At 43.4% G+C, this 27,806-nt stretch overlaps 1 protein-coding gene across 1 annotated transcript in view; it reads right to left on the bottom strand.

Moving 5' to 3' along the window:
* SRGAP3 (SLIT-ROBO Rho GTPase activating protein 3) overlaps positions 1-27,806 on the bottom strand; it is a 432,226-nt gene that overhangs the window by 224,299 nt on the left and 180,121 nt on the right. Inside the window, exon 2 of the mRNA XM_007945843.1 lies at positions 16,278-16,470. Coding sequence (XP_007944034.1) covers positions 16,278-16,470 — 193 coding nt within the window. The remainder of the gene's footprint in view (positions 1-16,277; positions 16,471-27,806) is intronic.

Raw genomic sequence — 27,806 nt, 5'->3', positions numbered from 1 at the left:
AAAAAAAAAAAAAAAAAATCCAGTTAGTGAAAACCTGTGGAGCACAGTTCTACTCTGACACACGTGGGGTCACCCATGAGTTGGAGATGACTCAACACCAACTGGTTTTACTGGTTTGGGCACTTGCCTACAGGATGAATCATTAATTGAGCATTTATTAACTAAGGGCCCATTTAGTGCTAGGCAATGGTAAGCAAAGTCACCATATGTAGCTTTCAGCCTAGTGGAGGGCTCAAAATAATCAAATAATCACATAAATAGAAAATTGCAACTGTGATAAGGGCTGTGAAGGAAAAAGACACAGTGACATGAGAGTCTACACTAGGGGGAGGCTTTACCTTATCTGAACAAAGTGGGGACGGGCATTGGTTGATCATGAGAGTCCTTCTTGCCATTAAGATCTTAGCTGAGCTGCCCTCCTCAAGAGGCCTCTCCTGACCACCCAGTAACTTCCAGACTCTTCATCAGCACCCTATTTCATTGTCCTAATAGTTTATCAAAACCTGGTATTTGTCTTGTTCCTTTATTTTTTGTTCTTGTCCCATGTCCCCCTCTCTAGCATATGTTTATCCTGAACAGTGTTGACCACTATTTCTTAGTGCCCAGACACTGTACATAGTCAGACCTCAGGAAACCCTTCTTGAATAAGTGAAAAGTGCTTGCTAAACAGGGAGCAGAAAGGATAGGTTTGAACATGGCACAGGAATAAGGAAGAGCCTTCTTAGCAGTAAATGTGATAATACCACATGCATGGACACCTTGTAGAACCTAGGAGAAGGTGAGTGTCGCCAGAGGACAGAGGGGTAGGGACAAGGGGTAGAGTCAAGGCTGGCGAGATAAAATAAGCTGGCTCTACTGGGCCTTGTAGTATGAGATGAGTTTTTGGGCTCCTACCCTAGGTGGATTAGGAGGCCCAGGAAGGATTTATGTGATCACTCAGACATCTTTCTGTTGGCCCTCAGATGAGCAGAGGATGTTTGAACTCCTCGGGCAGTATTCTAGGCTGGCCCAATCTTCCTCAGCCCCTCTCCAGGCAGCAAACTGGGGCCAGGGATGTACTTCTTCATTTATCCATTTCTTGCCCCACGAGGAATCCAGAGGCTGCTGTACTGGGAGCTGGAGAGCATGGTTCGGGTCCCGGCTCTGTTGCTAATTGGCTGTGTGCTCTTGGGCTGTGGCTCCACCTCTCTGAAGCTTTACTTTCTCATCAACCAAATAAGGGAATCAGTAAGGGCCTTTCAGATCTTTTTCATGCCAGCAAATATATTGTCCAAAATCAAAAGGTATACACATGATCTGACATAATATTTTTTTCCTGATTTCCTAAAGTTATTTATTTGAAAAGTCTAAGAAGTACAAAAATGAAATCAGTGAATGGCCCTTATGCACCCATTTATAAATCTCCTATGATAGCAAAGTGAAGCTGCTGAAATCTGGGAAGGATAGTGGTCCTGCCTAGGTCACATATATTCCTGCTTCAGCATCTGTCTTAGTTCTCTAGTGCTACTATTACAGAAATGCCACAAATGGTTTTAACAAACAGAAATGTATTATCTCACAGTTTAGGAGGCTAGAAATCCCATTCCAGAGCACTGGCTCTAGCAGGAGGTTTTCTTTCTCTGTCCACTCTGGAGGAAGGTTCCTTTTTCCTTCCAACATCTGTGAGTCCAGTACTTCTTGGAGATCTACATTTGTCTTGGCATCAATCTCTCCCTGGGTCTAAGAGTTTCTCAAGCACCAGGACCCCAGAACCAAAGGGACCCCAGTAACCAAAAGGGTTACTCTACTCTCAGTTCTTCTTTCTTATTGGTACTGAGGTCCCTCTGATCTCTGCTCCTTGTTTAATTAATCTCTTATATCTCAGAAGAGATTGACTCAAGACATAACCTAACCCTGTCGATTGTATCCTGCCTTACTAACATCATAGAGGTTAGGATTTATAACACATAAGATTATTACATCAGATCACAAAACAGAGGATAATTACATAATACTGAGAATCATGGCCCAGCCAAGTTGACACATGCTTTTAGGGGACACAGTTCTATCTATAACAGCATCTCTTCATGTTCTGGTTTCTCTCCTATGGGATGCCTGCCTCTGCTCCTTCCTTGAGGCCCCTGGGTAGTGCAAATGGTTTGTGCTCCACTACTAACCACAGTGTTGGTGGTTTGAACCCACCTAGTAGCAGCACAGGAGAAAGGCCTGCTGATCTTCTTCCTTAAAGAAAACTCTATGGAGCACAGTTCTACTCTGTAACATATGGGGGACCATGAATCAGAATCAAGTCAAGAACAATGAGTTTGGTTCAGTTTACTCCTTCCATGCAACTAAATCCAACTCTTCAAGGTCTACTTCAGAGGGCTGTCCTTCAGGGCACTTTCCTCTGACTAGCTTAAACTCCAGGGATCACCTGAGAGCCATAAAATGTTCTGTCTGTACCACTCATAGCAGTACCAACTGCCATTGAGTCAATTCCAGTTCATGGCCACCCCATGTATATCAGAGTGGAATGGTGTTCCATAGGGTTTGTGTGTGTGTGTGGTAAATATACATATATGGGCTGACTCAACAGCAAACAACAACAACAACTATATACACACACACACACACACATCTATATATACATCTATATGCACACACACACACACACACTAGGAGCTCTGGTGGCGCAGTACCTAAGGCATTTGACTGCTAACTAGAAGGCTGGCAGTTCAAACCCACCAGTCACTCCTCGGAAGGAAGTTGGGCAATCTACTTCCATAGTGATACCACCTCAGAAACCGAAGGAGGGGTCGCTATGAGTCGGATCTGACTTGATGCAGTATACACACACACACACATATAACAATTGCCATTTCAGCTTCATTTTCAATCGCTGGTTTTTCAGAAGTATATGCCCAGGCCTTTCTTCCAAGGCACCTCTAGGTGAGCTCAACCTCCAATCTTTTTTTAGCAATTGAGTGTGTTAACGTTTGTACCACCCATTTAGATCATTTCACTGTTACTTTTTGGGTGATGTCTTTTTCATTATTGCTTAACTTAGTCACCTTTCACATGTGTGGGGCTTGTTTCATCACCTATTCTGTAAGCCCCTTGAAGGCAGGAATGATGTCTTTTATTTCTTTGTATCCCTCCATAGCACTTGGCAGAATCCAATTCATTCATTCACACTTCTAATTTTTTTTTTAGTATCTACTATGTGCTAATCACTGAAGACTAGAAAGATGACTGGGGTGTGCCTTGAAAAAGCTCGGAATCTAGTAGAAGAAATGAAGACAAACCAAGAATTATGTAATGCTGGGTGTGAATCAGGACACCTGCAGTTGAAATGACAGAAATATTCACTTCACACTGAGAATGTATTAGATCAAAAAAAAATGTAAAAGAATAGAGGGAAGTTGGTCTCAGGCACAGCTGGATCTAGGGATTCAAAGGATGTTCTCAGGACCTGTCTTACTCTCTCCACCTCTTGGCTCTGCTTTCCCCCATCTGCGTTTGCTTCATTCTCAGGCAGGCTCTCTCTAGACTGAAAAGATCTTAAGTGAAATCCATTGACTTAGAAGCCACCTATGGCTGATGACAACCCTGGGACTGAATAATTTCAAAGGGGAAGGATTACATCCATTGGAACACTTGGCTGAAGCACTGTCTGTGCAGGGGTGCTATGGAGTCAAAGGACTGAGGTTCAAATATCAGTTCTGCCTCTCATGAGCTGGGTGAACTTGGGAAATTAGTTGAAGCCTTGCTTTCCTTATCTGTAAAATGGGGTTGATAATGCCCACCTCACAATGGCTCTTTAAGGATTAAAAGAGGTGATTCATGCAACTCTTTTAGCATTAAACCCAGCATATAACAATAATTCAGAAGGAAGACTGGGCAATCTACTTTTGAAAAGACTTACAACCTCAGAAACCCAATGGGGGTCACTATAAGTCAGAATTAACTCGATGGCAGTGAGTTTGGTTTTGGAATGCTTTTATAATAATAATAATAGTTGTTGTTGTTATCATCAGTATGTCACTGTTGTTGTTGTTATATACCGTTGAGTCGCACCCAACTCAAAGTGACCCCTCCTTGGGTCTCCGAGGCAGTATCACTATGGAAGTAGATTGCCCCATCTTCCTTCTGAGGAGTGGCTGGTGGGTTTGAACCGCCAGCCTTCTGGTTAGCAGTCAAGTGCCTTAGGCACTATGCTACTAGGTTCTTGGAAAAGTCCAAAGACTGAGGTATATCTATCTATGGCTCATAAGTGTTATGGGTTGAATTGTGTTCCCCCCTCAAGATATGTTGAAGCCCTAACCTCTGGTACCTGTGAATGTGACCTTGTTTGGAAATAGGATCTTTGAAGATGTTACAGTAACCTGAGGTCATACTTAAATAGAGTAGGTCCTAATCCAATATGAGGGATGTCCTTAAAAAAGACAAGAGACAGAAAGCCATGCGAAGACAGAGGCAAAAATTTGGAGTGATGCATCTACAAGCCAAGGAATGCCAAGGATCCCTGGCCATCACAGAAGCTAGGACAAAGATGTGGAACAGATTCTCCCTCGGAGCTCTCAGAAGGAATCAACACGGCCAACACCCTGATTGCAGACTTTTAGTCTCTAGAACTGTGCAACAATAAATTTCTGTTCTTATTATGACAGTCCTTGGGAATGAAAACAGTACGTTTCCTACAAATGTTGGTTTTCTTCCTCCCATTACTACCTTTTCTTCCTGCAAACTCTTATGTGTACTTCAAGGCCCAGGGCAAATGTTCCCATGACTCCTCCTCTACCCTGAGGCAAACAGAATTAACTACTCACTCATTCCTCTGGGATCTTATTCCTCGTACCTCATCATGGTGGCACACAGAGCCTGGTATCCAGCAGCACTTGTGAGCTCACCTTTGACTTGTTGGATATATTCATAGTGCCAGAATGAAAATCTCTGCCTCGTTACACAATATCTGCCAACTTCATCTTTTCTTCCCCTGCAAGCCCCTTTTGCCTCCATTTACCTGGACAATGAATGCACCACATGGCATGTTAAGCACCAGACAGAGGAAGGGGCTCATCTGGCCAGTTATTTCATGGGTCGGTGGTGTGATCCTAAACTGGGACTTACCCTGTCTGGTCTTCAAGTCCCTTGTCTGTCAAAAGGGAATGACAACACCATCCCCTCATCCCCACCTCCCTCCATAGTATTCTTGGAAAGATTTAAGCAGTTAAAGGATGAGGAAGTACTTTGCAAAGTATAAGGTATGATCTAATCGTCAAAGGTCACTATTATCCTATTTGCCTAATGGAATCAAGTAAAAAAAAAAAAAAAAAACCTACATATGTGTGCTTTCTTGTTTATTAGAACATCTCTTCTCCATTTTTAGAATAAACATTTTAAAAATATATATGCATATATGTATATCAAGCATATACATGCATACATATGCATAAAGAAGCCATCCTGGTTACTTCTTTGGAGATTGTTGATTATAGTCCCTGAAGATTCCGGGAAACCTGGTATGGGAGCTGGGAATGATCAGAAGGGAACTTTGGAAGAAGAAACATGCAGTTCAGAAAAGGTAGCTGTAGCCATCATGCAGACCACTCTTTAGGCTGGGCCTCCTGCCTTACAATCCCTCCCAGGGTTGAAAAAGGTAGGTGGAGGGGAACAGGCAGAGATGAAAGATGCCCATGTTCCAGGAGGAACTGGAAGACCCTAGGGGGATCTTTTGCTGTCTTCAAGATTTCTGACAATGCTGCATATCCCATATTTAATATTTCCCTATTAGCTATCTTTTTTCATTTAAATAATTTTATTTATCAAGGACTGCCCCCACGCTAAGGGGCTCTATTGGTATAGTAGTTAAAGCATTTGACTGCTACCCTAAAGGTCGGCAGTTCGAACTCACCAGGGGCTCCATAGGAGAAAGATGAAGCAGTCTGCTTCCATAAAGATTTACACCTTGGAAACTCTAGGGGCAGTTCTACTCTGTCCTGTAGGGTTGCTATGAGTCAGAATGGACTCAATGGCAGTGGGTTTGGTTTGAGGTTTGGCCCCTACTTAAAAAGAAAACAGCATTACTCACAACAAATAGAAAATAACTGAAAAAAATAAACTTAAGGGAAACAAAACAGTATTATTCAATCCTGCACAGATGCCAATGCGAGTCTGTTCTCTATTGTTAAAAGGAGATTAAAGAGGTATTAACAACAACGTATCAGTACCAAACTGAGACTTTCTCCTTGAGGCAAATGGAAGGATTAAAAGAAAATTGAAAAGATAATTCAATATTTAATGGTTCATGTGCAATAAGTGATCCTTCTCTTATTTTGAGGAATACTGATCTGATCTGACCACCCATCCCACTCCAGAAATGCTCTCCTAAAACACTCAGCCTTTGCTTACATGCCTCCACTGATTGGGCACTCCCTCCTCCCGCAAGATAGCCCTTTCATTACTAGATAGCTCTGGCTCTTAGAATGTTTTTAAGAAATCTGTTAGTTTCTTGTACTGTGGTGGCTTGTGTGTTGCTGTGACAGTGGAAACTATGCCAGTGGTCTTTCAAATGCCAGTAGGGACACTCACGGTGGACAGGTTTCAGCAGAGCTTCCAAACTAAGACAGACTAAGAAGAAAGGCCTTGCGATCTACTTCTGAAAATAACCGGTGAGGATCCTATGGATCACAACAGAAGATTGTCTGCTACGGCGCTGGAAGATTAGCCTCCTAGGTTGGAAGGCACTCAAAAGACAGTGGCTACAACAATGGATTCAAGTATTCAATATCCGTGAAGATGGCATAGGACCAGCAGCATTTCAGTCTGTTGTACGTAACTAAACAGCAACTAACGACAACAACAAAGGTTGGGTTGAAGTCTGATGCTCTGAAACTGCTCCCACAGTCTGTATATTTGTATACAAATGTTGTGTATTTGAAAAGAACGTTTGGTAGTAGCTTAATCTTTTCATTTATTCATTCAAAAAACTTTGATAAAGTTTCTATTATAAATCAGATCAAGAAAGAGAGAGAGAGAGTAGAAATGGTCCCTTGTTTAGCAGCTGGCAGACTAAAGTGGTAAAACCAGGCATATGAACTGGATCATCCCTTGATAATCGGACTAAGGCCCCAGGAGAGAGACACACACAGAGCCCTCTGGGAGGGCAGAGGAGGGAGCAGCTGACTGTGGGCCTGTGAGCAAACAGCAGGGGCTTCCCAGAGGACGTGACCCCTGAGCTGGCCCTTGTGGGATAAGCACGAATTGACCAGGGAAAGAAAAGGGAAGCACTGATGCCAACACAGGGAGGATGAGGTCTGGGCTGATAGGTGGCTCTGGGAAAACACAATTCCACCCAGAGAGGTGAGGGGACAACCTAAAGGCATGTAGCTATAAGCAGTTTTGCATTTTGAGCCAGATCAACCAAAACTCAAATCCAAGTACTGCCACTTACCTGTTCTAGCTGTGTGTGTTCCTCTGGGCAAATTACTTAATTTTTCAAAACCTCAACTTTTCAACTAGAAAGGTGGAGAGAGTACCTACCTGCCTCATAAGTCACAAAAGTTATCATGATAGTCAAATGAGATTATGCATATAACACGTTTAATAGAGTGCTTGACATGCGATAGTATCGATGTGGGTGGATATTTGAAATATTAAACAAACTGCACAGCACAGGCACCCAACAATCAGAAAAAGCATATGGGAAGAACATCAGGCAGGTTGTGGGTGGGAGCTGTCGTGACTAGTGAAATGTGAGTCTTCCATAGTAATAGTAGTTGCTGTGAATGGAGACCCAGCTCCACCTGCAGGCCTTTCTCCATTACCCCCACCTGATTCTGAAAAGCCTTTAATTCTGAATCTCTTGAATATAAGGATCAATTTCCATGCTACAAAAGTGCTTCTCTGTTGAGGATGAGACTGGAAGGTGAAATCTAGATTATAGCATCTTTTTTAGAGAAATGCTACATCTTGGAAAAACACTGAATGCTGTATCTCCAGAAAGAAGCATTTTCTTGGCAATCAAGTTAGACTCACTGGGATCCTCCCTCCCAAATGCTCCTTGGAGCTGAAAGATGATCAAAAAACTCTTCTGCATAGAATATTAGCCGTTATTCGTGAACTAGCTGAGCTCTTTCAGAATTCTGACTTTTCCAAACATTTGAAATATATTTTAACACATTCTGCTGTTGCTTTTTTTTTGGGGGGGGGGGTGCTGTCCAAATAATAGCAAACAACACTTAAACCTCTAGATACATCAGATATATGTTATATAATTACATATACACACACACACACACACACATATATGTACACACACACATATACACACACATATATGTACACACACACACATATATATAATCTACTTCCGTAGTGATACTGCCTCGGAAACCCAAGGAGGGGTCACTATGAGTCAGGTCTGACTTGACGGCACATAACAACAACAACATATATACATGTGTGTATATATATATATATATATATATATATATATATATATAAAATCAGGTATATTCTGTGGAAAATGCAGGATATCAAAACCAAGTGAGTCAGAATAGAAGGAGACTCTGTCAGGCAAAACACACAACAATATTCAAATGGAGTGCCTCTGTATGTAACCTGGCATCTGTCTAGAATAGAGATTTCAACCTGGGTCCTGAGGGATACTAGTTTTATGAAATATTAATAATATTATGGTGTAGGTTGGCTCCTATGGTTAAATAGCTTCCAAAAAGAAATCAAGAAGTGTAGTTTTGCAAAATATCAGCCTTTCAAATACCAGTGCTTGAGAAGAGATAGAGTGGGCAGTGGTTCTGCTGACCAGAGAGCCATCTCTCTCTCTCCCTCTCTCTCTCTTTTTCTCTCTTTCCTTTTTGTTTTTAAACCAAACATCTTAAAGTATTTGTGCTTTACAAAACATTTCACTGCAGAAAGAAAAGAGTCTTAGTCCCAGAAGACCTTTGGCTTCCTGGAACTACCCAACTTGTTTGGAGGAGAACACCCATCAGGATCAAGAGCCAGTGTTTAAAGACCCTGTAATCACCGCCCTTCGTGCCTTGCACCTGCTAAGGAAGGGGTCCCAGCTCCAGGCCTTCAAAAGGGAAAGCCAGGCTCAGGTAGGCCTGGCTTGGAAAGGGCAATGAATTATGAGTTTTGTGTTGGTGAAGAGGAGGGGTCTAGAAGGCCAGAGCAGGATGAAAGTGAGTTGTGAACTATTTTTCATGTGGCTCCTTAACTTGAAATGTCCTAAGAATCCTATGGAAGAGAATAATCTGTTACCATGCAGAGAGTAGGTCCGACCTCCAGAGCTCCTGATTCAGCAGGTCTGGGGTGGGCTCCCAGATTCTGCATTTCTAACAAGTTCCCTCATGATGCTGACACTGCTGGTCCAGGGACCACACTTTGAGAACTACTGCTCTAGCCTTTTGTTGGTCCTGAGTCCGCAGACAAGGACAGTGCTGTAAAATTCACATCTATCCTGTCATCAGCATTGCATCTGGTACCAGGTGCATGAATGGGGATCCTTTGCCCAATGGCCAGAAGGCAAATATACCCCCTTTTCTGCTTCCAAAATCCCCCCAAAAAATCAACTAGTTGCCATTGAGTCAATTCTGACTCATGGCGACCCTGTGTGTACAAAGCTAGAACTGTGCTCCACAGGTGATTTTTCAGAAGTCGATTGCCAGATCTTTCTTCTGAGACACCTCTGGTTGGACTTTAACTACCAACCTTTCAGTAAGCAGCCAAACACTCATCCATTTGCTCCACCCAGGGACTCACCACCCCAAACCCCCAGAGCAACTCTAATCACCACTTGACCTTCATTCATTCTTTCAACCAACCAACATTTAGTGGGTAACAACCATATGTCAAACCTTGTGCCAGGTGCTACGGCCCCAGGTCAATAGGCAGCCTACCTGTCATCTCAGAACTTGTAGTCCAAGGTTGTCAAAAAGGGGACATTCCAACACAGGGTGGGAGCTTCTGCCCTATACCCTACCCTCCCTAAGCCCTTTGCATCTCAAATCAGAAATGATCTCTCTTTCTTCTGCAGTTCTACCTCTGAAAGAGTGCCCAGCATATTTCCCTGCATCTGTCCACTTCTCAAATGCTGTGCTTCTACCCAGGCTTTTATCACCTCCTGCCTGCAGAGCTACAACCACCGCAACTCCTGCTGATCTCCTCAGTTCGACTCTTGCCCCCTCCATTCCATGATACTAAAAAAAAAAAAAAAAAAAACCTCACTGCCATGGAGTTGGATCTGACTCATAGCAACCCCCCCTTGGGTTTCTGAGCAGTATCACTATGGAAGTAGATTGCACAGTCTTCCTTCCGAGGAGTGGCTGGTGGGTTTGAACCACCAGCCTTCTGGTTAGCAGTCAGATGCCTTAGGCACTATGCCACCAGAGTTTCCCCCATTCCATGATAGTCTTATAAAAGTATAAATCAGATGCTATTTCTCCCTGCTTATGATGACTCTGTGTCCTCCCTCTCCTCACACTGTCATGGCTGCTCCTCCTCATCTCTTAGGTCTCAGCTGAAATGTCACTTTACCCAGAAGCCTTCTCAAACCACTGCTCTACCTCAATGTGAAGAACTGAAGAGAGCTGCAAACCTTTTGCTACTCCTCCCATTGAGAAGAGGGGTTCATGTCCCCATCCCTTGAAGTAGAGCTTCTGTTCTCCATAGGCACGGGGAGTCACACTGTGCTGGTTGCAGGCCTAGCCTTTGAGAGGACTGCAGCTTCTACTTTGCTCTCTTGGAGCCCTGCACGTCATGGCAGAGGACTGACCCTGGCTGGAGAGTCTAGTCTGGCCAGCCTCCAGCCAACTCACCAAAGTACCAGGTATGTGAATGAAGCCATCTTAGACCCTCCTGAGTCCGCAGACAAGGACAGTGCTGTAAAATTCACATCTATCCTGTCATCAGCATTGCATCTGGTACCAGGTGCATGAATGGGGATCCTTTGCCCAATGGCCAGAAGGCAAATATACCCCCTCTGGACCAGACCAATCATGAGCTAAGATCTCCTCCATATCATGCAAAGGAGAAAAATCTCCCAGGTGAGCCCTGTCCAAATTCCTGACTCAAAATCACAAGATGCATTAAGTTTTGGGATGTACGGTTTTGGGGTATTATTGTTACACAGCAGTACACAATCAGAACACTTAGCATTATATTTGTTTTCATTTGATTATAGTTTGTCTTTCTTTCATTATTTTTCCATCTTTCATTCTTCTCTCTCTCCTCCACTAAATGGTAAATTCTACTGTGGCAGGAACCAAATCTATCTTGTTTGCTACTGTCAATCCAGAGTCTGGAATATGGTCTTGTTTTTTTCTTATTGCCACCAAGTCAGTTTTGACTCATGGCAACCCCATATATTACAGAGTAGAATTGCTCCATAGGGTTTTCTTGGCTTTCATCTTTGCAGAGGGAGCACTGGTGGCACAAGGGGTTAAGTGCTTGGCTGCTAACAAAAAGATCAGCTGTTCAAAATCACAGCTGCTCCAAGGGAGGAAGATGTGGCATTCTAATTTTGTAAAGATTTACAAACTGCCTATGGGGCAGTTGCTCTGTCCTACAGGGTCGCTATAAGTTAGAATCAACTTGATGGCTTTGGTCTTTGGTCTTTGGAATCTTTACAGAAGCAGATCACCAGGTCTTTCTTCTGTAGAGCTGCTGGGTGAGTTCAAACCTCCAATCTTTAGGTTAGCAGTTAAGTGCAAACTGTTTGCACCACCCAGAGACCTCTGGCCCATGGTGAAGGCTCAATAAATATTGTTGTTGTTGTTGTTGTTATGTGCCGTCGAGTCGGCCCCGACTCATAGCGACCCCTCCCTGGGTTTCCGAGGCAGTTATCACTACGGAAGTAGGATTGCCCAACCTTCCTTCCGAGGAGTGGCTGGTGGGTTTGAACCGCCAGCCGTCTGGTTAGCAGGCAAGTGTCTCAGCCACTATGTACCAGAGCTCCTCAATAAATATTAGGTGAATAAATAAATACCTAAGTACAGAGTATTGTGGGCACGCAGAGGAAGGTATCAGCAGAATCAAGGATGCTTCCAGAGGACATGACAATTAAACATTGAGGCCTCAAGGGTGAGAGGGAATAGTTTTCAAAGACCTGAGCTACAGGGATTGAGTGCTGGCCCTGACTACCAGGGTCCCCAAGCCTGTTCTTGTCTCTCAAGAGAAAATGCAGCAGCTGAGAGCAGGACCTGCATCTCACTCATCTTTGTGCACTCAGCTCTGAGCCCAGAACAGGAACATAAGAGGTCCTCAATGCATGCAGTTGAAATAAATGAGTGATCATGTGGCTTCTTGGAGAGAGAAGCCCAAGCCGGAAGTTGGAGACCTGGATTTTGGAGCTCAGCAGCTCACGGTGCATCCTGGGTAAAAGAAGCCACTGCCCTTTCTGGTACTCAATTTGTGTGAGACAAAACCCTCTGCTCCCCTGCCACTTCTCTGGGTTGTCATAAGGATTATAAGAGAGTAAAGATGGCAGAGTGCTTTGAAAGGTTTGTTAGAATAGAAATATGTGACATGAGAATGGAAACACATGATGATATTGCTGTCTAAATGTTTCGACTGCCCCAAGTAAGCCCTCTTAGTCAGCATCTGAGCCTTTCTTTGAATAAAGTGCCACTTGAAACTCAGGCTGGAGACAGAGCACCTCCTGGGCAGCTATAAATTTGTCAGTTGCTCAAATGGACAGGTACACAGCTGGGGCCTGCCCACTGCCCTTGGAGAGAGGTGGTAGATAGAGCAAAAGGAGCCCTGGATTTAGAGTCAAGAGACCTGAGGTCATGTCTGCTTCTACCTCTCATTTGCTGTGAGATCTCAGGCAACTCAACTCCCTCCCTGAACCAAATCTCTCAGCCAAGGTGAGCTTTATAGAGCAAGGAAATCTCCTTCCCCTCTCCCTCCACCCTACATTCCTTTCTCCCTTCCTCCTTTCCTCCTTCCTCCCTTTCATCAGAAACACCCCATCTCTACCCCTCAGCAATGGGCCCATGCTGGGGGAATAAAATGGCAAGACTTGGCCCTGCCTGCAAGGTACTAACAGGCTCCTTGGGACACAGATGGACACTCTTAAATGAAGTATCAGTAAAGCAGCCAGGATAATGGCCCCCAGCAAAGTGCAGGTTGTAGGCACTAAACTCCAAGAAGAGGCTGCTGGGGTCACACTGCTCGGCCCAGAGGTCAAAGGGTGAGTCTAGACAGCCCTAGAGACTCTCTGCTTCCAGAGCCATCCGGCTGCACCCCCGCATTAGCATTGTGCAGAGGACCCTCTCCAGCTGCAAGGCCTGGGCCCACGCCCTAATTAGACCTTCATGGTGTGTCATGCAGCCCTGTTGGCCCGGCTGCCAGCTGCGGCTCCCGTTCCGTCTGGTGGCCTTGGTTAATGAACCCACGAGGGGCTGGCTGAGCTTATTACATTCAATGCAAGGGATCAGAGGACCCCTCCTCCATGCTCCCTTGGTCCCCATCATTCCCCCTTTCTCCCCCACCTTCACACTGGAAAGAGGAAAGGCAGGAGACAAGGCTCCACCCCCACTATATATAGCCCCATGTCTACAGCTGGCGATGGCCCAAGACATGAATGTTCCAGTGACAGCTCAACCCTGGAAGTGGGTTTCTGTGTGTGCCTCTGTGTTTCGGGAGTGTTCAATATCCTGCTGCCCTCAGGCTGACTCAACTCCCCTCTCATCTCAGGCTGGGTGGGCAGAACAAGGATGTAGGTCCAGATCTATCTCTTTCCAATTGCAGGTCCATGTACCTATTGTCTTCTCAGAGCTTTAGCGTCCTCATCTTCAAGATGAGCAGTAATACCCACCTGACACAAGAGTAAGCGCTCAGTTAATGCACTCAATAAACTATTACTGTTGTTGTTATTAGTAAAAGACAATCAAGGAAGCAACCAAGATGTCCTTCGATAGGTGAATGAATAAACAAACTGTGGTACATACATAACCAAACCACTGCCACTGAGTAGATTCTGACTCACAGCAATCCTATAGGATAGAGTAGAACTGTCCCATGGGGCAGTAAGGCTATAAATAAATCTTTACAGAAGCTGACTGCCACAACTTTCTCCCACAGAGCAGCTGATGGGTTTTAACTGCCGATATTTTGGTTACCACCAGGACTCATTGGCAAAACCACAGAGGCAGTAAAAAGGTCAGGGTTTCCAAGGGTTCAAGAGGGATGGATAGACAGCGCACAGGGTATTTTAAGGCAGTGAAACTATCCTGCATGATACTATAATGTACATTTGCAAAACCTATAGATAGTACAATACAAAGAGAGAGCTCTAATGTGAACTATGGACTTTAGTTAATACATCATTGCTGTTTCACCAATTGTAACAAATATACCACATAAATGCAAGATATTAAGAAGAGGGAAAAGATGTGTAAGGGGAAAGGGCCTACATGGGAGCTCTCTGTCCTTTCTGTACATATAAAACTGCTCTAAAGAATAACATGGAGAGAGAAAGAGAGAGAGAGAGAGAGAGAGAGAGAGAGAGAAAAGAAAAAGAAACCAAATGTGAACAGTGGTGGCTAATGAGTGTTGTTTTTTTTTTTTTCCTCCTACTTTTCTGTGTATTCTAAATTGCACATAATGAGCATTTTACTTTTATCATTTAAAGACCACAAATCTCCTGAAAAATATACAGAAAAATAAGATTATATGAATGACAGGGCCTAGACAGTGCCTGGGAGGAATTTATTAATAGGAGCTTCCTCCTGCTGTGAAAGTTTTAATAAGAATCCAAAACACCAAATTCACCGCTGTTGAGTCAGATCCAACTCATAGCAACCCCTCCTTGGTTTTCTGAGAAAGTCTTAATAGATGAGATTAAATAGAAAAAGAAGCATGTTTTCTGCAAACATATAACACAGTTTTCACCCTTTAATGAAGTAATTTCTTATCTTCAAATGTCAAGAGAAGGAAACATATCATTGAGTGTCCAAATGCTGTGCCACAGACTAAGGCCATCAAGTTGATTCTGACTCATAGTGACCCACATTGGGTTTCTGAGGTTGTAAACCTTTATAGAAGCTGACTGCCCAATCTTTCTTCCATGGAACAGCTGGTGGGTTCAAACCACCAACCTTTTGGTTAGCAGCCAAATGCCTTAACCACTATACCACCAGAGCTCCTGATACAGAGGAGGAGACTTTGGGTGGTACAAATGGTTAACACACTCAGCTGCTAAATGAAAGGTTGGAGGTTTAAGCCCACCCAGAGGCACCTTGGAAGAAAGACCTGGTGATTTACTTCTGAAAAATCAGCCAATTCTACTCTTACACATGAATTGGAGTCGACTTGATGGCAACTGGTTTAGGGGAGTATAAAAGAAGAGAGTTCCCTGACCAGAGTAAAAATGTAGACAACAAGATGGATGGAACCAAGAGGATAGAGCTGGGGTCAGATAGGTCTCCTGGAGGTGAGGGTCAGTCAGGATCAAGGTGAACTGAGGAGCAGAGGAAAGCCCAGGAAGGATGGCTGAAGAAGACTGTGCTAGGTGGGATGACCTGCAGATGGGAGTCCTGCATGGGGACTATGGTCCACATGAGGTCTGCCACCTTCTGCCCAAATCAGCACGTGAACTAGACCCCTAAGGTCAGACTCTGGAATGTTGTGCAGCTGGGGGATTCAGAGCCCTGTGGGTCAGTGCCCAAGTGGACAGAGCACAGTGGAGGAGGCAGCAGAAGACAGCTGTCATGAACTCAGAGCCTGGGATATGAGAAATTATGACTGGGGGAAGGGTTGTGCATTGCTTTCATGGGGTAAATAAGGTGTACCCAGGGAATGAGGAAGAGAAGTGATCTGAGCGTTAATTCCACGTGGAAGAATCTCTAAGGTCATTGTGCTGTCGGACTTGGAAATGGGCTGGTTGAACCCCCCAGGTGAAATAGAACTGAATCAGGTCAGGATGTACAGAAAGGAGGTAAGGTCTCATCTGGGCACAAAGGGAGCCTAGCTTAGTGCCTGGGGCTTAGGAGGATAATAACAACAACAATAATTTACTGAGCACTTACTGTGATAAGTATGTTTCTTGGATTACTCGTTAATTCCCTACAGCAACCATGTGAGTAGTAACTATTTATGTCTCCACTTGACACATGAGGAACACTGAGGCTCAGTGGTATAAGTAGCTTGCAGCCCCAGGACCTTAAAAGCCCAGCCATCTGCCTCCATTGAGTCCTTGCCTCCTTGCTATTTGGCACCCAACTGCCTGCCCAACCAGCACCACCTCCCTTCTTCCCAGACCAGGCCCTTCTCACTTGAACTGGTGCTCCCGGGAGCTGCGGATTTTGGAGGAGAAACGCTCAGCCAGCTTCTCCAGGCTGCGGGAGTACTCTAGCTCAATCTCAGCTTTCCGCCGGAAAAACTCCTGAAGGTCCTGGAGCAGCTGCAGCCGTGACTCGGATTGCTGCTCCAGGCATTTGAACTGCTCCACCAGCTGCGTGCGGATCTCTGCAGGAAGAGGCAAGGAATGGGAGAGCGTTAGGCTGCTGCAGGTGACAGCAGTGGGTTCCACCAGGCTGGCAGTGCAATTCACACTGCCCCCTCCCTCACAACCCCCCTGCCCTCCCACACACACACATCACTCAGAGCTTCTCTGAGACCAGTTAGAAACAGGACCTTGGCACAAAAATTTGGCACAAGTCAGCTTCTGCCACACAGTCTAACCCAGTGTTTTCCAAACTTGAACCATGGAACATTGACTCCATTATTTTTATTTTTTTGCCATATTCACATAAAACAAAACAAATTGCCACTGAGTCAATTCCAACTCGTGGTAACCCACATGTGTCAGAGTAGACCTGTGCCCCATAGGGTTTTCAGTGGCTGATTTTTGGAACTAGATTGCCAAGACTTTCTTCCAAGGTGCCCCTGGGTGGACTCCAACCTCCAACCTTTCAGTTAGCACTTGGGCATGTTAACCACCAGCATTATTCTTTCTTTCATTTGCTCTCAAAAACTGACTCTCTTTTCTACTGAAATGAACTTACTCAACATGAAAATTTCATATAACTACTCACCCAACTGCCATTGAATCAATTCTGACTCATAGTGACCCTATAGGAGAGAGTAGAACTACTACTCCATAGAGTGTCCAAGGCTGTAAATCTTTACAGAAGCAGACTGCCTCATCTTTTTCCCATGGAACAGCTGGTGGTTTCCAACCACTGACCTTTTTGGTTGGCAACCAAATGCTTTAAGCACTGCACCACCAGAGCTCTTTTCCTGTAACTACAGTAACAGGAAAACTAGGAGCACATGTCATCTTGATTCATAGGAAATTAATTCAATGAAAACAAAAGTTTTATATAAAATTCTATCTAGAGGGTATTGCTTGCCTAAAGCTGTTTGCTTGTTTTCAACAGAAGGGAAATGGCAGCATGAGAGGTGCAAAAGAAAGACTTTCTCCTCATATAGTCAGGACTAGGGGAGAGCTGAGGAGGGGATGCCTTTCCATTTTGTGTTTCAGCCTGATTTAGTGCCTAAGACTGCGTTACACTATAAATTATCTTGAGTTTCATGTATAATCTCAGGTCCCATGAATGAAATGTACCCCACATTTTAGGAAATATATATTGATCGAGCTAGATGTGTGCAACCAGGGCACAAGTTCAAAAGAATTCTCACCTTTCATGCGGGAGACCTGGGTTCGAGTCTGACCAATGCACCACATGCACAGCCACCACCCATCTCTCAGTAGAGGCCTATGTGCTCCAGCAGAGCTTCCAGACTAAGATGGACTAGGAAGAAAAGTCTGCTGATTTCCTATATGTGTTTCACTCAAAAGCCAGTGAAAACCCTATAGATCATAGCAGTCCAATCTGCAACTGTGGTGGTTAAGTTTGTGTGTCAACTTGGCTGGGCCTGGTTGAATGGCTGGGCAACTGGCTGTCATATTCATCATGATGAGACCGGTAATCAACTCCATGGTGGAATCTACTGTGAGCAGCTGAGTAGCTACCTTTGGGATGTGGTCTGCTTCGTGTATATAAGAAACAACTTTGAGAATGGTCTCTTGTTTATGGCACGCTTGGACCCTGCATGTAGCCGTGTCATTGTTCAGCAGCCTGCCATGCTCTGCCGACCTTGGGACTTTCAATGGACTTGAATTAATGGGCTGCCATGTGGTTTGGTAACATCAGGACTGTGCCTTTTTACTTGTCAACCTTGGGCTTGTCAGTCTCAACAGCCAGTAGCTGTCTGAGTGAAGAAAACCCTCTAGCTTCAGTGGACCGGGAGCAGGAGGCAGAGCTGAAGCCCAAGGCTGAGGGGCTTTAACCCAGCCCCTAGAGCCTGGCACTTTGAACTTGGACTTGTAGCCTCTCGAACTGTAAGAGAATAAACTCCTGTTTGTTCAGGCCATCCCATCTGTGGTATTTCTGTTAGAGCGGTACTAGATAACCAGAACAGCAACTGATCATGAGGATAGCACAGGACAAGAAGTATCTCCTTCCATGATGAATGGGGTTGCCAGAAGTCAGGAGCCAATTGGATAGCAGCTAATAACAGAGTTCAAAATCACAGCAGAACCTCAATAACAAATTCCAATCTCATCTTCAAATCTTTCCCACTGTCACTTCCACCGTCCACCATGGATTCACTCATCCTGGCCATCCCCCAAGCTGCTCCCAGATGAGTCTCCTCAAGGTCATCTGCTTACACTAGCTCCTGGCTCCAAAATATCCCCTGGCTCCCCTCTGCCTGAATAAGGCTGACTCCTTTGCATGGAAGAGGCCCTGGTGGTGCAATGGTTAAGCATTCAGCTGCTAACCAAAAGGTTGGTAGTTAAACCCACCCAACAGCTTCATGGAAGGAAGGCATAGTAATCTATTCTGGTAAAGATTACAGCCTAGAAAACCTTATGGGTCACAGAGAGTCACTATGAGTCGGAATCAACTCAAAAGCACCTAATAACAATAACAACAATCTTTGTGTGGAATTCAAGGCCTTTCACCATCTAGTCACAAACTTTGCTTCTCAGGATTCCCCTGATGGACTCACCAAACATTCAAACAAGTCCTTACAGTGTCAATCCCACCTGCACCAATGTGCATGGAAAGATTGCTGATGTCATCTTTAGCATCCTTCAGAACCATGATCTTCAAACTGGGGTAGACCTATCCCAGAGTACATGGAAACTGCCCAAATGGAGTGCAGTCAGGAAGAGTTATAAAGGAATCATTTTCCAGCTCCTCAGCTTCTACTCACATTCTTTCCTAAAATCGCTCTGTCAAAGGGAGTGGCTCAGTCTACGAGCATGACTGTTCTTGTTTCCTATCCCCCTCACAGTGTTCCCTCTTTACAGAAGAAAGACCAGCTTCTCACTCATCTAGCATCTGATGAGGGTGCAGTGCCCCAAAGTGTCAAAATACCCGGGATCCAAAACCAAAATGGATAATTTTAAAAGTTGATGTTACGATAGTCAAAATGGCCTGATACTGGTACAGTAAAAGATGCATAGACCAATCGAATAGAATTGAGAACCCGGAAGTTAAGCCATTCACCTATGGACCGCTAATCTTTGACAAAGGACCAAAACCCATTAAAAGGAGAAGAGAAAATTTATTTAACAAATGGTGCTGGCAAAACTAGATATCCATCTGCACAAAAATGAAACAGGATGCATACCTCACATCATACACAAAACCAAACTCAAGATGATCAAAGACCTAAATGTAAAACCTAAAACTGCAAAGATTAGAAGCAAAAATAGGGGCAAACTTAGGGGCCCTAATTTATGGCATAAGTAGACTATCAAACATAACTAAAAATGTACTAGACGATAAACACATGACAGACACCTCCTGAAAAACAAACACTTATGCACATCCAAAGACTTCTAGAAACGAGTAAAAAGAGAACCTACAGATGGGGAAAAAACATGTTGACAATGACATATTTGACAAGGGACTAATCTGTAAAATTTACAGAAAACTTCAACATCTCAACAACAAAAGGACAAACAACCCAATTAAAAAATGGGCAGAGGACACGAACAGAAGCTTCACCAAAGAGGATATTCAGGCAGCCAACAAACACATGAAGAAATGTTCATGATCATTAGCCATTAGAGAGATGCAAATCAAAACAACAATGAGACAATCTCACCCCAGCAATAATAACAATTTTCAACAAGACAGAAAACAACAAATACTGGCAAGGATGTGGAGAGGTTAGAACTCTCATACACTACTGGTGGGACTGTAAAATGGTACAATCACTTTGGAAAATGGCATGACACTCTGTTAAAAAGTTAGAAATACCATTTGATCCAGCAACCTCACTACTAGGTATATATCCTAAAGAAATAAAAGCAGTGACATGAATATGTACACCCATGTTCATCACAGCACTATTCACAATAGCAAAGACGGAAACAATCTAAGTGCCCATCAACAGATGAATGGATAAACAAACTATGGTACATACACACAATGCAATACTATGCAATATTAAAGAACAACAGTTAATCTGCAGAACATCTCATCACATGGATGAACCTAGAAGACATTATGCTGAGTGAAATTAGTCAATTACAAAAGGACAAATATTGTATGAGACCAATGTTGTAAAAAATCAAGAAAAGGTTTTCGCATAAAAAGAAGAATTCTTTGATGGTTACCAGGAGTGGGAAGAGGAGGGAGGGTAAATCACTAACTAGAGGGTAGACACAGGCATGTATTAACTTGGGCAAAGGCAAAGGCAATATTCAACAAGGGGGAGGGCAGTGCAACATGGCCAAGGCAAAGGAAGACACTATAAGGTAAACAAGAGTAAAAGACAACAAAAGTAAATACTGCTACATACAAGATCTAGCAATGAGAGTAATAACAAATAATATCTATGTGTAGGTACATAGGTAGATATGTAAGCTGAACAGATGTGGGAAGGTGAATGGGAGTACAACCAATATGTTTGGCAGAAGACATTTCTACATACATAGTTGTATGTTCTATAAATATATCCAGGATAGAGTACAGCATACAGAGGGCATAATTATAACCAAACACCTTAAAGGAATTAATCACTGGGCTTGAAGGTTTAGGACTACAGTCTCAGGGGACATCTAAGTCAGTTGGCATAACATAGTCCACACAGACAGATTCTCCTTCCTACTATGGTAAGTAGTGACTGAGCTCTTAAAAGCTTACGAGCAGCCATCTAAGATGCAACTATTGGTTTCTCCCCATCTGGAGCAAAGAAGAGTGAAGACAGTCAAAGACTCAAGGAAGCAATTAGTCCAAAGGACTAAAAGACCACACCAACCACAGCCCGCACTACCCTGAGACCAGAAAAACTAGATGGTGCCCAGGTACTACAACCAACCGCTCTGATCAAGATCACTATAGAAGGTCCTGGACAGAGAGGGAGAAGAAAAGTGCAGAACAAAACTCAAAATCAAAAGAGAACAAATTTACTAGTCTGATACAGATAGATGGAAACCCCAAGACTACGGCTCTTAGATGTCCCTCAAGCCTGGAACTGAACTCAACCCCAGAGATCAACTTTCAGCTAAACAATAACCTATAAAGTGATTAATAACACCAGGGAGGAACATATGCGTCAGAATAATCAACTACACAAGTCCAAAAAGGCAGCACTTACCCAAAAAAACAAAGCTCAGAAAGCGGGAAAGAAGGACAAACAGAAATGCAGAACCCAAGAAGGAAATGAGAAGAGTACTGCTACATCGAGGGGATTGCAACCAATGTCACAAAACAAAATAAAAATGTAAATGTGTATAAATTGTTGAACAGAAAACTATTTGCTCTGTAAACTTTCACCCAAACTACAATAAATAAATAAACAAATAAATAAAATGTTGGTGCTAGCAAATCTTCCTTTAATCAACAACAACAACAACAAAAACCAGTTGCCATGGAGTTGATTCTGACTCATGGTGACCCCATGTGTGTCAGAATAGGATGGCACTCAATACGGTTTTCATGGATTGGTTTTTCAGTAATGGATTTCCAGGCCTTTCTTCTAAGGTGCCTCTGGATGAACTTGAACCGTCACCTTTCTCTTAGCAGCCAAGCTCTAACCATTAGCACTACCCAGACACTCCTCATTTCATCAAGACTCTATAAATCCTTGTTACTCAAAGTGTGATCCTAGGACCAGCAGCATCAGCATCAACTGGGAGTTGAGGCAATGCAAAATGTCAAGCCCCTGCCCAGATCTTCTGAATCAGATCTGCATTTAATCAGGGGGTTCTTATGCAGCTAAAGGTTTGAGAAGCACCACCAGCAGCCGCTCCATTTGTCTCATTATGAGAATCACTTCCTATACAAGTTTACTTTTCTTTGTTTAGTAATTATTTATCCAATGTGTAAAATATTGATGCTGTTTTAATGAACTGTGTGTTAGTGATGATTATAATGATAGATCAATCCAGAAGAAAAAAAATTTAAAAAAAGGATACTTAAAGTTTTAGATCAAAGGAAAATTTTTTTAGATATTCATTTCAATTTACATACATGTTTTGGGTAAGAAGTATAAACAGCGTAATCAATTTTAAAAAAGTTTCAAGCATTAAAATATATTAGGATAAAATTCTGTGAAGGAAATCGAATGGAAAAAGAGCTCAATGATATAAAAAACAATGTAAAATTTCTGACTTGTTCAGGTCATTTTTGATAGTGGATACCAAAGTACTATGGTATTTATCCTATGACCCAACAATTCCATTCATGGATACATACCTCTCAAAATCATTGCTTAAGTCTACCAAAAAACACACACAGGATATTCATAGTAGCTTTATAGCCAAATATTGGAAACAATCTAAAATGTCTATGAAAAGCAGAAACATTTTTAAACATGAAGATGGGGCAATCTACTCCATAGTGATACTGCCTCGGAAACCCAAGGAGGGGTTGCTATGAGTCGGGTCTGACTCGAGGGCACATAACAACAACCACAACATCATCCATTCAATGGAATACTATACAACAATGAAAAAGAATGTACTACTGCTACCTGTAGCAACATGCTTGAATCTCATAGACTCTATGTGTACTGAAAGAAGCAAGAGAAAATGAAAATGGGATGATGCAAAACTAATTTGTGGTGATAGAGGTGAGAAAAAATGGTTATCTTTGGGGGATTCTTGACAGAGAAGGGACAAAGGTGCCTTCTGGTGTGCTGGAGATGTTCCACACCTTGATCTGGATGGTAGGTACATTGGTAAAAAATAAATAAATAAATAATAGAGTTACACTGAGCTTCTGTTAAGGGTAATAATATAATCTGGGAACAGATAAAGGTGATGATCGGACACATGATGAACATACTTAATATCACTGAATTGTACATATAAAGGTTGTTTAAATGTCAAATGTAATGTATCAAACAGTGTTTCTTTGCTATTCAAAAGGTTTTCCCTGGCCAATTCTTTCAGAAGTGGACGGCCTCTTCCTTCTTCCTAGTCTGTCTCAGTCTATAAACTGGGCTGTTACCTATGCACCAGGTGCATCTCGCTGGGTTTTAAACACCAGAGGCTCAGCCTCAAAACTCATGTCTACATGTCACCACAGTAGGACAAACCGACAGACAAGTTTGTCCTGCTGTTGGAGACCTCTCTTATCCCCCCCACCTGGGTCCCTGTGGCTGACTGTTCCTCTGTCTGGCTTCCTGTCTTTTAATCCCCTTTCTCCTGCTCTTCTGGCCTGCTTCTTTGGGTGTCCCTGAGTTTCCCCTCCTCATCTAATCCCTTCGGCTGATTGCTCTTCTCTTTGGCTCCCTGGGTTTTACCCCTTTCTCCTGCTCTTCCGGCCTGCAACTCTGTGCTACGCCCGTGCTTACCTTGCTCCCAGAGACCCGGTCCCTCTCGGGAGGGTAACAAGGGGAAATGTTCAGTGCAGATCAGTGAGTAAGCACCAGCCCGCCCATGCTTACCTTGCTCCCGGAGACCCGGTCCCTCTCGGGAGGGTAACAAGGGAGCCATCTGAGCACTAGTGACTGGGTTTTACCCCTTTCTCCTGCTCTTCTGGTCTGCTAGAACCAATGGTAATGAAGGAAGAAGTCAAAGCTGCAATGAAAGAACTGGCGAAGAACAAGGCTCTGGGAATTGATGGCATACCAATTGAGATATTTCAACAAACAGATGCCCCATTGGAGGCACTCACTCAGTTATGCCAAGAGATTTGGAGGACAGCTACCTGGCCAACTGACTGGAAGAGATCCATATTTGTGCCCATTCCAAAGAAAGGTGATCCCACAGAATGTAGAAATTATAGAACAATATCATTAATATCACATGCAAGTAAGATCTTACTGAAGATAATTCAGAAATGTTTGCCGCAGTATATTGATAGAGAACTTCCAGAGGTTCAAGCCAGATTCAGAAGAGGACGTGGAACAAGGGATATCCTAGCTGTTGTCAGATGGATCTTGGCTCAAGGCAAAGAATACCAGAAAGATGTTTACTTGTGTTTTATTGACTATGCAAAGGCATTTGATTGTGTGGATCATGACAAATTGTGGACAACATTGAGAAGAATGGGAATCCCCGAGCACTTGATTGTACTCATGAGGAATCTGTACCTTGACCAGGAGGCTGTCATTCGAACAGAACAAGGGGACACTACATGGTTTAAAATCAAGAAGGGAGTGCGTCAGGGTTGTATTCTGTCTCCACACTTATTCAATCTATATGCTGAGCAAATAATCCGAGAAGCTGAACTATATGAAGAAAAACGTGGTATCAGGATTGGAGGAAGAATCATTAACAACCTGAGATATGCAGACGATACAACTTTGCTTGCTGAAAGTGAGGATGACTTAAGGCACCTACTGATGAAGGTTGAAGAATACAGTCTGCAGTATGGATTACATCTCAACATAAAGAAAACAAAAATCCTCACAACTGGACCAATGAGCAGCATCACAATAAATGGAGAGAAGATTGAGGTTGTCAAAGAATTCACGTTGCTTGGTTCTACAATCGATGCCAACAGAAGCAGCAGTCAGGACATTAGACGACGTGTAGCATTGGGAAAGTCAACTGCGAAGGAACTGTTTCAAGTGCTGAGGAGCAAGGATATCTCCTTGAGGACTAAGGTGCGCCTGACATAAGCCATGATATTTCCAATCTCCTGGTATGCATGTGAGAGCTGGACAATGAATAAGGAAGACTGAAGAAGAGTTGATGCTTTTGAGTTGTGGTGCTGGTGAAGAATGCTGAAAGTACCGTGGACTGCTAAAAGAACTAATAGATCTGTCCTGGAGGAAGTGCAGCCAGAATGCTCCTTGGAAGCAAGAATGGCCAGACTTCATCTCACCTATTTTGGTCATGTCAGAAGGGACCATTCCCTGGAGAAGGATGTCATGCTTGGTAGGGTGGAGGGTTGATGAAAGAGGGGGAGGCCTTCAACGAGATGGATTGATACGGTGGCTGCGATGATGGGATCAAGTATAGCAGGGATTGTGGGGCTGGTGTGGGATCGGGCAGTGTTTCGTTCTGCTGTGCATGGGGTTGCTATGAGTCAGAAACGACTCGACGGCACTTAACAACAACAACAACAAATGTCAAATGTTTTGTTACATATATGTTAACCAGAATAAAAATAATCTATGCCTTGCAAATCTGAAAATTAAATAATCAGAGTGGATAAGATAGACAGTTTCTCAACATACACAGTCATTTCCATAGAATTCTTAGGAAATAAATAGCCATAGGTCTAAAGAATATGAGACAAGTGATGTCTGGAAAAGTACAAAATATGCTTTGAAATGATGATGATATCTGATATCTACCTGAAACATTTTTAAAAGTATAAACTATATGGTTCTGAAAAATGAAAAAAAATAATTGAGCTGCACAGTTAAGATCTGTGTATTCTTCTGTGTATAAGTGATAACTTAAATTATAAAAATAAAATTACTATGTTATTTAGTTTCCACTTGATACTTTTAAAGGAGTGGTAAAATTTTATTTTAAAATGTCAATATTTACAACATGGCTGAGGCTATGTTTTTCTAACTACTTAAATTTATAATGAAATATTTTAAGTGTCAAGTTAAAATACATGAGACAGAAGAGATTTTTCCCCACAGTTCATTTAGAGGGCAAGCAAGCAAAAAACATTCGAAAACCACTGCTGTAGAGCCCACATCAAGCACCACTTCTCCCAGAAAGCCCTAGACTACCGGCCCTCATCTGAGTTCCCATGGTACTTACAGTTCAAATCACACTGCCTCATAATGTATTTTTAAAATTCTTTCATGTATGCATTTCATATCTGCTTTCTCTCCTCCAATAAAATTTAAGCTCTGAGGGTAGATTCTCCCCAGCATATAACAGGTCATCAGCACATGCAAATAGTAAATTGTTGTTGTTGTTGTTGTGTGCCATCGCGTCAGCCCCGACTCATAGTGACCCCTCCTTGGGTTGGCGAGGCAGTATCACTACAGAAGTAGATTGCCCAGCCTTCCCTCTGAGGAGTGGCTGGTGGGTTTGAACCACCAGCTTTCTGGTTAGCAGTCAAATGCCTTAGGCACTACACCACCAGAGCTCCTACACTAGACAGACCACAATACACTATAGAATTTGGCCTGCGTTTTGTTTACAAACCTCGTTGTTCATCCTATACCTCCTCTTGTATCCTTTTTTTGGAACGAGATGATAGTATAAAGAGATAAATGAAGAAAAGCTAAAGTCATTGTCTTCCCTCACACCGGGGCATAATCAGAAGCCAATGTTCTCATAGTTTAGAAGAAAGCTCATAAGTCACTCTGTGATGACAGGAGATTTGGAAGGAGCAGAGAAAACCTCTCCTAATCAAAGCAGGTATCTAGGGTGTGGCAGGTATGGCATGTGCCCTGGGCACCACTTGAGGGGGTTGCCACTGAGTTTCCAGTTTCCATCTCCAGCTGTGAGAGATCACTCAGCAATTTAAAACTAATTGCCAGACACTATTTCTCATAGAGACACCTCTGCCCCTAATTCATACAACCAGTCAAAGTCTCCCAGGCCAGGCAGTGCATGGAACCCTCTGGGTTTGGAGGACTCTGTCAAGTCTTTCCAGCAGAAAATGGCCTGGCAGCTGTACTCTCTCAGTCTGACCAGGTCCTGGAACCCTGAAGGGATTTGATTACCCATCTAGTTAGTTCTAACTCCTTTCGTAGAGTCAGCACAGATTTCTTTTTTTCTCCTTGACAATTTCAAGCACAGACTTCATTTCTAAGGCACAGACTTCATTCAGCAGATCTCCCCACCTCACTCTCTACCCCCAACCCCCCAACCCTGGAGCAGAGGAGGTTGTTCAGGCCACAGCACTGAGTGGCAGAAAAATAAAAAGGGGTTGGAGCCAGGCAGGGAAAGAGGCTGAGAAAGTCAGAAGGCCTTTGATCTCAGGACTTGAGGGCTGAAGATGCCCTCCCTTACCTAGCACAGCCTCCTGGTCTGACAGACAGGGACATAAGGTCCAGAGAAGGGGCAAAACTAATTGCCAGGCAGGTCATCAAAGCACAGCTGTCACAATGTCACTCTTGATCAAAAGTCTCCATGGCTCTCCATGGCTCATAGGGACAAGTCCAAGCTCCTCTGATATTCAAAGCCCAAGGATCAACAGCCTGCCTACCATTTCCCATGATGCTCCTGATCACCTTCTAAGTAAGAGTCACACCAAAAACCATTGTGCCTGTCCCAATCGCCACTGCTCATGGCAATATCCAAGCAAACAACCTTATGGGAGAACAAGGTTCCCCTAAACTGCCCACTGGCCCTCACAACCTCATCTCTGAACAGAAGTAACAGGGATAGTCTTCAGATAATTAGGAAT

This window comes from Orycteropus afer, unplaced genomic scaffold (assembly GCF_000298275.1).
Source record: "Orycteropus afer afer isolate SDZICR_OR568_19922 unplaced genomic scaffold, OryAfe1.0 scaffold00144, whole genome shotgun sequence".
Taxonomy (NCBI): Eukaryota; Metazoa; Chordata; class Mammalia; order Tubulidentata; family Orycteropodidae; genus Orycteropus; species Orycteropus afer.
This window is presented reverse-complemented; position numbering and strand designations above follow the sequence as displayed.